Source organism: Onychomys torridus, chromosome 5, assembly GCF_903995425.1.
Source record: "Onychomys torridus chromosome 5, mOncTor1.1, whole genome shotgun sequence".
Lineage (NCBI taxonomy): Eukaryota > Metazoa > Chordata > Mammalia > Rodentia > Cricetidae > Onychomys > Onychomys torridus.
This window is the reverse complement of record NC_050447.1, coordinates 56,078,843-56,091,889: the sequence shown is the minus strand read 5'-3', so window position 1 is coordinate 56,091,889 and position 13,047 is coordinate 56,078,843. Positions and strand designations below refer to the sequence as shown.

General features: G+C 37.7%; 1 protein-coding gene across 9 annotated transcripts in view; it reads right to left on the bottom strand.

The window, feature by feature from the left end:
- Nucleotides 1-13,047, bottom strand: part of Ryr2 (ryanodine receptor 2) — a 596,457-nt gene that overhangs the window by 368,635 nt on the left and 214,775 nt on the right. For 7 of the 9 annotated variants that reach the window (XM_036187934.1, XM_036187935.1, XM_036187936.1 and 4 more), the window contains exon 4: nucleotides 2,066-2,086. The exons of the other annotated variants lie outside the window; for them this stretch is intronic. In XM_036187934.1, the coding sequence (XP_036043827.1) occupies nucleotides 2,066-2,086 (21 nt within the window). The remainder of the gene's footprint in view (nucleotides 1-2,065; nucleotides 2,087-13,047) is intronic. 9 annotated transcript variants of the gene reach the window in all.

The window sequence follows — 13,047 nt, the reverse complement described above, 5'->3', positions numbered from 1 at the left end:
TTCCCTTGAGTCTGTCAGCAGTTCAGGGCTGAACAGACATTTGCTCACTTCTCCCCAAGAAGAGGGTCACACAACACCAGGGGCTTAAGTTATTTCCAACTGCCCTTGCAGTATGGCTGTCACAACAGACTTTCAAAGTTCAAATGGCCAATGAGTGAGATTTGAATTATACAGAGAGGTCAAAGAGAGTGTTCATCAGTCTGAACAACCCTGACTCCACAGACACAGCTTCTAAATGAATGCACAGCTCAACAAAAGTGTGTTTAGCTCCTGACAGAACACGAACATTCAGGAACAAGAAGAGCCTAACCAAACTGGCCAGTGGCCAAACAAAGCTTGTGATGTTCCATTCAATGGTATTTCCATGACCTCCTTACAGCTAACAAGCAATTTCTAACATAAAAGTCACACCAGAAAGCCAAATTTAAAATGAGAAATCATTACGGATGGAGAGGGGCATGTGAGCTGGTGAGGCAGATGGGAAGCAAGCAAACACAGAGGAATAATTGCAAATGCTTTCAAATAATATCTATTTCTATGTCACTCTACACAGTTTACATAGTTGATTTTCAAAAGAATTAAGAGCGGCTTGAAGGGATAATGAAGAAAGTGCCAGTCTGGATACAGCCCAGAAATGCTGTGGTGGAAAAGAAGGATTCACATACACACAGAAACAGAGATATGTTTTAAAATGCTGATATCGAAGGTGTAGGGCTTAAACAAGGAGGCGCCATAGCCATGCTTAGAAAAACAAGAGCCGATAGCCCATCAAGAAAAGTATGAGCATGGATCAGAATTTTAACTCTTGCCATGGAGGGAGGGAGGTGTATAATTTCAAATTAAAAAAATAAAATAGCTGGACAGGACAGAAGTAGTTTAAGGTATGGTGGGTTAAACTATAATATGGACGGTCTCAAAGACTAGCACGGATATCATCATCATGGAAACAGTAAGTCTCATCAATAGAACTTGCTTGGATATAGAGGCTGAAAGAGGATCAAAAGGAGAAAAAAAATGCAAACATCCTCGTGGACATGTAGTTGTTTGAGAGTCACTTTGAAAGGCCCCTGATGGGATTGGGGAGGTGAGGAAACTCCAAACACTGTATCAAGAGAAGCAGATCCCAAGACAGAGATGGAGAGAACCTGGCCCCAAGATAAAGAAGAAGAGAGCCAGCCCCAAGTAAGGGTAGATGACAAGGGTAAATGAAATAACAACTGCAGTCTGTCTTGAGAGACTCTTCCTATGAAGTAAAAAAAACAAGCCAAAGCAAACTACTAATGCAAACTGTCATTGCTATGTGCTTTGGGGACAAGCTGAGTGGAGATGTAAATGCTCGGGGGTCTGAGCTCCACTCAAACCTTAGAGTATTAACAGAAGGACTTGGATACTTCGATAGATTGATCTAAATTGACCCCTGCCCCTTCTTCCTTTTTTCCTTGCCTCTCACCCACACCCTATTTCCTCTGTCTCTCTTTTCATTCCTCATCATTTTTCTTAACCGATGAAGAAACAGAGTACCAATGCCATTGTACCATGATACAAACTGCTAACAGTGTGGACCTCAGACTGCCTCCAGACTGGGTACCTGTAACTGCCCTTTCTATGTGGCAAAGACATTTGCTTTTCCCCTTCACTTTTCAAGACTGCATGAACACAGGAAAAGCCTTGCCTTTCTCTCTATAATGCATGGAGCAATATTGAGACCACACTGCAGCATTTTTAAGACAGAACATTCACTTTTGTTTAGCAAATCATATTGAATACTAGTAACAAACCCTTCCTCTGGCCAGAGATACATCAACATTTGTATAATTAAACCAATTACATAAAACGATCTAGTGGGGAGTGGAGAGTCCTTTTATGGAGCCCGCTGCAGTTGGCAGTAACTCAGAGACATAAAAGGTTCTAACTGGTGACCTGTAAAGTGTAGTCATTATAGCCAAGCAGTGAGTTCAAACACTAAGAGAAGCTGTGCTAAGAAGCAAAATGAAAAGGTTCAAAGGCAGCAGCGAGCATGCGCTTTTCGGTCACAAGTCCTTTGTAAATGCAGGGAAACACATACCCATTTTTCCACATCAACCTGCTGTGGAAAGAAAAAGCCAAAAGAAATTAAAAAGGAAATAAAACAAAAACCCCTAACAATGTTTCTGATGGTTGTCTAAGTCAACTGAAGTGTGATCCCAACCCAAAATCTACTTCCTATTTCAAAGAATATACAATAGTATTCAAACTTCCCATTAGCAATTTATCTCAATAAACCAAAGCATTCTCAGTTAGTAAAGCAATCCCATAGGTATTCTGCTAAAAATGAAGCAGGTCCAGAAGACAGCCCAAGGCACTCAAAAGGTGAGTTGAGCTGTATAGAATTTCAAGCATAATCTGCCATCTTGATAGTTAGAACCCCTCCCTGAAAGCTCCACTTAATTATTAAGGACAATGGCAATCTGAAGACAAGATGCTTCACAGTAACTTCCCTTACAACATGAAAAGCAAAATTTTCTCTTACCTCATTCTTTTGAGCACTACATAAAATTCCACAATAAAAAAGAACACTTTATTGTCAAATAATTCTGATATGACACTCAGATTATTCTAAATTGTTTTTATTAATGAAATGCAAGGTGCTCTAATCACAGTGTGACTCATTAAAAAAACAAAAGTGACAGGAGCATGATACCCACGGTATAAACAGAACAACAACAACAAAACCTCACATGTCAAAAAGAACATCTTTTAGAATGTTCTTGGAGTCCACTATGGAGGGACACACTCAACTCTAAAAGTAAATCTCCACTACTCACCCCTAGAATAGAATGCATGATTTATGTCCTGTGAGAACTGACGTTAATTCATACTATTCATACATAAATTAATTTAGGGTTTTTTTTTCTCCTTAGGAAATTTCATTAATCAGATTTAAAAAAAAAAAACTAAAGCTGTTTAGCTAAAGCTAAATCCAGGCATTAGCTAAGTATATCCATGTCTTGTAAGCAACATTCGTTAAATGTTATAAAATGATTTTAGGACTGAGTATGGTGGCACAGGCATTTAATCCCAGTACTCAGGAGGCAGAGGCAGGCCAATGTCGGTGCGTTCTAGGCCAGTTTGGTCTACATAGTGAATTCTAGGCCATCCAGAGCTACACAGTGAGATACTGTCTCCAAATTAATTAATTAATTAACTAATTAATTAATAATCAACCTAAATAAAGCCCTCATGAAATTCCAAAGATTTTTTTTTTAGAACAGAGCATCCCAGTTGGCTGAGGGATGTGTTTAGTCACCAGCAGAACCTGGTCTAAGGCAACTCATTCCCCTACATTTTAAAACACATTTTTTTATTATTAAAGGAGGAAACTTCTCACTGAACTGAACAGGAAGGCCTGTTGCTCACTGCATATGTTTGCTGCCACATATTTCCAAGTGTTCATTTTAAACATTAGACAATTCAAAAGGTGAATCGGTTTCTTTAGAGCTCAAGTAAGTGGAAGCACGATGGGGAGAGGGAAAACTCCAGTGTGACATGAGAGTGGAAAGGTTTGCTAGGGATGGGAGAGCACATGTGGGGGGGGGGATGGAAAAGGGAGAGAAAAAACATAAGGAGATTTTGTTTGAAAACTAATGAAACCCAATTCTTTGTACGCTAACAATGAAAGAAAAATGTGGTTCAGTTGTTCCCAAATGGACAAATCTTATATTTGTATGCTTATAAGAAAAAATACTTTAAACAATTATTTCTTTTCCATATTTATCAGGAAAATTTTAATGCTGTGTTTTAATAATATAAATAATTATCAAAACATATGATACTATCATGCTCACATTTAAATGCTAGACATTCACACAGCACCCAGGCTTGTATACACCAGAGCAAAGATAAACACTATAGGATTTATCAGAAGACAGACTTGGGGATCAGGCCATCATTAATGTTATCAGCTACAGGAGTTTTAATGATTACACAGAAGTAGGAGCTGGAAAGAACAACATGAACTCTCCTCTCTCCAAATAAGCACAGAGGCTTAGCAACAGTGAGTACTATGCAGTGAATGGTCAGCTAGACACACAAGACAGGGACCACAGGACTATAACTACACAAAAGCCAGGCAGAGTGATTTCATGACACAGCTCTTGTCAAAGTCAACATGAGTCACTTCTTGCAATTCCTGCAAATAGTGAGGAGAAAAAGCTATTTTCATAGGACTAATCAAGAAATTTATACACACAAAAGAAAAATCTCCAAAAACTTGGTCAGTTTTAGAATCTAAGCAATCGACAAATTCATAAATCAGGAGAAAAAATAACATTTTCTAAGAACTTACTAACAACTTCTTTAAAACAAGATCTCAAGTATCTCAGACGTGAACTCCCTATGCAGCTGAGGATGACGTTGAATTTCTAATCCCCCTGCTCCATTCCCACATGCTGGAATTGCAGCCCTACCATGCATGCTTGGTTTATGCATGGATGGAGTCAAATCCAGGACTTCGCACATACTAGGCAAGCACTCTACCAATGGAGCTACATCCCTAGCCCCTCTGATTATGTGAAAGTTTAAAGAAATATATCATTTTTTATCATGCTAGAGAAAATACCACAATATTTGTAGTAGATTATACTAAATATTTTATCACAGGAATACTAGTAAAAAGAGCAACCTCATTTTTTAAACAAAAAAAAAAATCTCTTAAGAGAAATAGTCATTTAAATGTCAGCTTGATTTAGCAGAGGACACAACCATCTAATACAAAAATAACTCATGCTGAAATTATATCATTAAATAAAAAAAACAGGTTATGCACATACCATCTCTACTTTGCATTTGTTTTAATTACAAGTTAATGCACAAAGTATGGAAATTCCATACCCTTTTACACTGTTTGTTGTTGTTGCTTCTTGGAGTTGTCTCAGCCATTTTGTTTGAGACTGTGTTGTGTAGCTATTCCTCCTACTCAAATACCCATTTCTCAAGAGAAGGATGAGGCTCTAAAGACTCAGAAAGCTAGTGATGTTTATAAAACTCAGAGAGTCACAAGACTGACAGGCCTCTCCCTGAAAAGTGTAAATGGTTGCTGGGAAGAAGTGAGTCTCAGGGCAGTGGCTTGCAAATGGGGCGGATTGCCCACACCCTGTTGACTGACTTCCCATGTACAGTAACAATTACTATGACAGTTGTGGTCTCACATTGATGGGTTTCCCTTATCACTGTGCCTAGCTTGACTTACTAAATGCGTAAGCTCTATCATCAGACTCATATAAATTTATAATTACCATGTTTGTCTTATAAATTTGTTGTGTCCTCATAAAAAAAAATTGTCCGTCTTTGTTTCCATACTTATTTCTGCTCTATTCTGTTTCAGATGTAACTTCACTACCCCAGCTACATATACATATACAGATATTCTCAGACTACAGCTTTTATTTTTCCTATTATTTAATATGGTCAACAGCACATAGCTATTAATCAAGCAACAGAAAAAGCAGGACTGGGGCCTCCTGCATGTTCAGCCTCTTTAGCCCTATTCACAAATTTTAACCAAAATATTCTATTCATTTACATTTAGCTTTATTGCTGAAATATATTTATCATTGCACTTGTATTCCATAGTCTCTTGGTCTTTCTAAATTGTTACTGAAATGTAACTAACAGGGTTAAGGCTAGAGCTCAGCTCAGTGGCAGGGGCCTGCCTAGTATGTGCACAGTTCTTAGCTTGATCCATGTCCTTCACCCCCAGCAAAGATACCTCCCTAGAGAAGGGAAGGGAGAGGAGGAGATGGGAGGGAGGAGAGGAGGAGAGAGGGAAGGGTGAGGAAGGAAAGAGGTTGAAACAACTGTCATGATTTTTGCCTATTAAAGCACACAATTGACGATTTTTTTTTTACCATATTTAAAGAGCAGAAAGCCATCACTGTAATCTAAATTCAGAACAAATTTAATCCCATTATGTTCTCATTTCTTTCCTCTTCATTCTTCTTCTTTATGTTAATCAAATATTTTGGTTTCATTTCCCCTGAAGGCTGCTGAGTACACCAAGCTTTTCCTTGATAAAGATCTCTTAGGCATTGATGGTTTTTAAACTCTTGTCAAATTAGCAACTTCAGCATGTTCCAGAAAGAGCAGTTTTATAGCTTCCCATTTTTTGTTATTTTATCATGTATTCTAAGCACAGGTATTTGTTTACTACTTTTATTTCTGTGTATGTGTGTGTGCATGTAAGAGTTTAATGTGCAGCACATGCATGCAGATGCCTATATCAGACTCCCTTTGTGTGTAGCAACACCAGTGCTGGGAATTGAACTCAGGTCTTCTGTAAGAGCCACTGCCCTTAACCACTGAGCCATCTCTCAAGCCCCCATAGTATGTATATTTTAAACCTCAGGTTTCTAAAAGTGTTAGGCATACCTTAATGTACTTCTTTTGTGCTAGAATTCTGGCTCCACATCCCTAGCTAGCTACCTTGGAAGTTTCCATTGTCTCTGCAACGTATTTCTTATGTAACTTAATACCTCTTATTAGAGTTAACGAATTCTAAATTAGTCATTTTTAAATGTTCCAAGTTTTAAGCTTTTAAATTTTTTGTCCCAAGAGTTACAATACTGGTCAACTATTCTCTGGAAACAAAACTACTTATTTTTATGCCTCTCCAAATGTTTTCTGCAGTGTGACACTCAAATGAGAAACAATGTAAAACAAACATTGCTTCAGTTTGTAAGTTTCTTTCCCTGCAAACTTACTATGGATTACATGTGGACTCCATAATACCTAATATGTATTAAGTGACTAAACTGCCAATCAACACAGAACTAAAAAAAAATCCACATTGCTATGTTGGAACTTTAGTACTTAACACACTTGAACAGTGAGTTTGTTCCCTATAGGAAAGATGCTAATTCTTCCTGTGAATCTGTTGTGGAAGACACAATAGCCAGCTTTCTGACATGCTTTCCTTAACTACTGGACACAATATTCACCAAGAAACCTTTCAATTCTCCTTTTCTATTCATCTTTAAAACAAACAAAAAAAGTGTGTGTGAGTCTGTGCTTGTGGGTTCAGATGCCCAGCAAGGTCAAAGGTGGGAGTCATATCTCCTGGAGCTGGAATCACAGATAGTTGTGAACTACAATATAGAGATGCTAGGAACCGAACTGGAGTCCTCTGGAAGACCAGAACCACACTCTTAGGGGCTAAGCCATCTCCCCACCCACTTTTTTCTTGTATTAGTACATATTTTCTTGTTTAAAAAGATGTGTTTACTTTTATGTGTATGGATATTTTGTCTGCATGTATGTGTAGTTGATACCCACATAACCCAGAAGGGGAGAGGGTGGGTCCCCAGGAACTGGAGTTACAGATAGAACTTAGTCACCATGTGGGTGATAGAAACCAAACTTAGATTCTCTGCAAGAGCAGCTAGTGCTCTTAACTGCTGAGGCATCTCCAGCCCCTTAATACATATTTTCAAATGTCAGAATAGAGATTCCTTAGACCTCAAACTGAGGTCTCTGAAGTGTTTCCAAGAACAGGCCAAGCAATTTCAAAATGGAAAATGCTAAGTTGTAAATGAGGACACATGGACACAGCCTTCTTATTAGAGAGATTATAAATGCTAAAGCCGTATCTTCCCGTGAGAATAATGGCTGTGGTGTGTATTTTTAAACTGTATGAGACTGCAAAATGCTTTCTACTGTCATTTTTAAGAAAAAAAAAATTTACCATAAATTTAATTAAGCAAATGAGGCCACAAAAGCAAGTCCAGTAATTTGCTGAATTATATAATTAGCCCAACTTTTCTCTTCATATTGCTTTATATTAAATGACCCACATGCTTCCATTTCGTCAGACCTGTTAGTCATGATTCCAGTCACCTCAGAATTCCTGGACCCTCACATGTGTCCTAATTCAGCAAAAAGCACTCAGAATTGTTATTCAGAAACTTACTTCTTTTTCCTCTCTTAAACTAAACCAGGCAACAGAAAATTAAGATCTCCTCAATTATTCCTCATATAGAAGTAGGACCAGTGCCTTTATTTGTTACTTACATGATTTCTGAATTTGTAGAAATTTAGGAAAATATGCACAAATCAAGCTCGAAATTACCAACACTTCTTCGCACAAAGAAAGTATGGCAAAGGGGTTCTTGCATAAGCTTTCATGTTAGCAAATTCAAATGATGGGTCCCTAAGTTAATAATAGGCAGCTGGCTGCTGGGTGCATAGTAGTTCATCAGAATTACTAAGCACAACTAAATGCCAAGAGGAATCTTGTTTGAGACAATTAAAAAAAAAAAAAAAAAAAAAAAAAAACCAAGAACACAAATGATACATGGAGGGAAAATGCAAACACTTAGGACAGACCTCATTGGATGGTGATACATTTCTACAATGTGAAATCATTGTCATTTGGGGGGACAATGGTAGATATATTTGTATGGTGGAAGGCTTAACTTTGAGTCTCAAACCTGGAACTGTATACAAATTTAATGTGTTTAAAAAGAAATGATAACCAATACAAGGAAGAGAATCATCAGCCATAGATAATGATGGCTCTATTACTCAACTATTGGGGGAAAAATCCTAGATACTAATCTTAAAGAAACTCCAGATCCACAGTGAATATCCCTAGACTTCATGAAAAAAAAACACATTGTTAAATTTCAGCTCTATATACTGTGAAGAAATGGTATGCCAAGGTAAATAATTTATCCTATTGTTCATTTGCTAGGAAATAGCTACATGTGAAAACGACTTCTATACTGTAAGCACACACACACACACACACACACACACACACACACACACACAAATCTAAGAAAATGTCTGAATTGAATGATTCTAATCAAATCAAATAATCTATACATTCAGGATTCAAAATCTAAACCAGTCTATAATTCTGCCACTGTGATTAAATTACACACTGATTAAATTGACTTCCTTATTGAGTTTGATGCTGGAGTCTACGAACCATGTCAGTCAAATGCAGACTCATGTAGCCTTTGCTCCTGGATAGAAAAAAAATCTACAAATAAAAGAAGCACATTTCAACCACAGACTTCCACATTCTATACCTGACAACAAAATAGGTGAGGTTCTGCAAAATGTGTGCAGCTGAAGGCCCTTTAGGAAATTATAATCCCAGTTATTTTAAATTACAATTTTAGTTCTGTGTATGAAGGGAAGAAATATGTTCATATAAACAGGCTTTAGACCAAAGAGTGAATGATACATCCATTAGGAAAAATTTTAAAGCTTTTGGCACCCTGGGCTCTTCCCTGAAGATGCAAACAGAACCCAGCCTCTCAAGAGGGTATAAGTTATAATAGACATTTGAGAATAGCAATTTCTCATACAAAGAGTTAGTGACATCATACTGCCTATAAAGCATGGATCCTCTAGGCATTTCATAGATGTGAGGGTGGACCAGAAGAAGTCATATGAGTATTAGGAGCTTCCCCTGTGCATTCTGAAACACAAATAAAAACACTGGATGACTGTGATGGCCACTGTTAATTGTCAGCTTGACTGGATCTGGAATCACCTTGGATAACAAGTCCTCAAGATGAACTATAAAGGGTTATGTAGATTAGCATTTGGCCCTAAATAGGGTAGGATAATTATCTTGACTATGTTAAATTAAGGTGAGAAGACTCACCAATTGTGGGTGTCACCAAACCATGGCTTAAGTCCTGGACTGAATAAGAAAAGGGAGCCAAACAATAGCATTCATCATTCTTTGCTTCCTGATTGTGGATATGGCATAACCACTCACATTCTTTCCAACCACCATGCCTTCTCTGCCATAATGGACTGTACCATAGACTGAGTCCCAAAACACCCCTCTTCCCTTGGGGTGCTTTTGTCTGATGTCTTTACATTGTAGTGAGGCATTTAACTAACAAAGCTGCTAACATCTACCTCTACTCCAGCGCACAAGGCTTAATAAATATGTGAATTCTAGAAATGTGAGCTGATAAGCAATGTTTTAAGCCACCACATTTCAGTGGTGGTCATCTGTTTTAAGAGAGAGAAAACTACAGCTAAAATCTGTGAATATTTGTGGTGTTGAGTGAAGTGATGGTAATGATTTAGAAGTTTTTACATTTAGTCCACAGTTTATAGTTGCCTTTTCCTGGGGCAGGGGGTATATAGACATAGCTCTCCAGTGTGACTCAACAGAAAAATCATAAAATGATGTGAACACACCTAGAGTGCCACCCCTGTGATGGGTTTGTCCAATGTCTATCACAGTATTCAAGTTTCACAGCTCCATGAAGGAAATGCTATTGCTTTGTCTCACTTTATAAATAAGGAGAGTACAGGGGAGAGAGATTGCTTAATGGTTTTCTTACCTCTGGGAGTGTGCTGTTTAATGGCACTCAGACACTACAAGACACAGCATCAGACTCCCTGACTTTCACCTTTTGCTCTTGCACCCGTACAAGATCATTTTTTGGTGCAATTACTTGTTTGAAATCAGTGCCTTGAGGCTCAATACATGTACTCATAAAAACTCATTTATGGTACTTTGAAGTTTGAAAAATGTAGTTTTAAAAACTCACATACTGGTGAGTTTAGCTAGTAGCCTTTTGATGCACTTTTGAATGTTCTCAGAGTACATGATTCAAAGAGAAAGAATTTTACAAGAACACAGACAAGAATATTAATAGTTCACATTCTACAGTTCTCATTTTTCATTATATATATATATATATATATATATATATATATATATATATATAGCCAACTAACATCTGCTAGCTCTACCAACAATTAAGTCGCTGGGGTATCCCTGTCCTTTTCATTAAAAGACAAAGCATTATTTAAAAGTAAGCAGTATTCTTATAGCTTCATATCAAATAACAAATTATTTTAGTAAATGGAACCAATCAAGGCACTTTAAGAAAACCTTGGATGGATCCCAGTTCCCCTGCCTGGGTGCCCACCATCAGTTTGAGCCAAACAACCATCTTCCATATTCAGAGGGCCTAGTCCAGTCCCATGGGGGCTCCATGGCCACTAGTCTACAGTTCATGGGCTTCCACTAGTGTGTAGATCTGTACACATCTTCCCATCATGATTTTGACATCTCCCACCTGCAGAATCCCTCCTCTCTCTCATCAATTGGATTCCCAGAGCTTTTGGGAGCCCAGTGCCTATGGTGTGACGCCTTGTACAGTCTTGGTGCAGTGGGAAGGGGCTTGGACCTACCTAGGCTCAGTGTGCTGGGCTCTACTGACTCCCCATGGGAGACCTTGATTTGGGGGATGTGGGGATGCAGGGTGGCTTGGGAGGGAGGGCTGGGGGGTGAGGGGGGGTCTGTGGATGGTATGTAGGTTGAGTAGAAAATTTCTTAATAAAGAAAAATGAAAAGAAAAAATTAAAAAGAGGCAGAAACTGGAAAAAAAGAGTAAAGACAAGAAAAGAAAGAAAGAAAGAAAGAAAGAAAGAAAGAAAGAAAGAAAGAAAGAAAGAAAGAAAGAAAGAAAAAGAAAACCTTGGAACCAGGTGTGGTGGCTCTCACCTGTAATCCAAGCACCTAGTGGTCTGAGCCAGGAAGATCTCTGTGAGTGCCTATTACACAAAAGTGAGATTTCTTTCTCTCAGAAAATAAAGAATACTGGCGAAAATATTATGTATTTAAATCCTGGAAGTTTTGTTTTCTGCCTGAATTCTGAAGAATGGCCCAATAAGATCAAATCATTTCTGGGAATAAATTTGAAATGAACTCATGTAAATAGTTTTCATATTAACTCTAATTGTGTGGAGGATGAGTTTAAAAATTAAGAGTAATAAGAAACCCTACACTCTTAACATAGTTCTCACAAGAGTACTGTAATTGTTTTTCTAACCTTGAAATCATAGAGTCATTAATGGCAAAACTACATTAGCTATCATTAGAGCCACGAAGACTTTATATGATATAACTTATTTCACAAATATTTAAAACATTGATACTAAATAAATGAATGATTGAAATTCAAATCACTCGAGATTCAACTTGATATTATATTTTCATACTATTTTATCATATCCTAGATTCTATTGATTTGTAAAGCATCACTCATAATCTACAGTAAATCCTTAAATTCCACAGTGAATTACACATATACTGAATTAAAATGAATAAGTGCCAAAGATATAAGCATACTTCGTATCCAAGAACAGTCTGTATAGGCAAGCTCTAGTTAATCTTCCTGGTATTTTTTATGTCTAATTTTCATTTTTGTTGAGAACTTCATACATGAATACTACATCTGCCTCACTTCCCTAGCTCAAGCCTACAGTGTTCTCCCTCCCTCCCAAGTCATGACCTCTTCTTCTTTAATTATTACTTTTACATGCATATGTATATATGCATACATGTATACAGAAACTACTTAATCCATTTAGCATTGCTGATTATGTATCCAGAGCTGACTACTTGGGGCTAGACAACCTATGTGGGAGCCGCCCTAGAGAAAATCAATTATTCCTTTATCAGCAGCCATTAGTCACCTGTAACTCTTCATCTAGGGGTGGGACTTTATTGCCTAGCTTCTCATATCAACTGATGCTGTCATTATGTTGGTCTTGTTCAACCGTATGGTTGGGATTTCATGGGTGCAATTTCCCTGTCATATCTTAGAGACACTATGCAGCAGCTGATATCCAGGGCCTCCAGCCCTTACTTCTGTAATTTTCCCCTACATCTAAGGCTCAGGGCAAACATATAGTACATTTAGTAGTCCAAATATCAGTCAAATAGTCATATAAGCCAACATCAAAAGGAACAAGGTTCTACACTCTTCCAGAAGCTACCATACCAAAAGACAGAAAGACCAGGCAATGTGGAACATTTCTTTTTCCAAACACATGCTCCTAACTAGGACATACAAGTTGTATATTGTACTTATGGCATTAAACAAAAGAAAAGCCTTCACAATGAACAATCAGTACTTTAGAAAGATGCTTCAGTAAACCTCTTAAACACACTCTTTCCACTATCCTGCATCACTTTTCACTTGGCAGGTGTGCCTTGGAAGCAGAATAGTTAGATTCAACTATGTG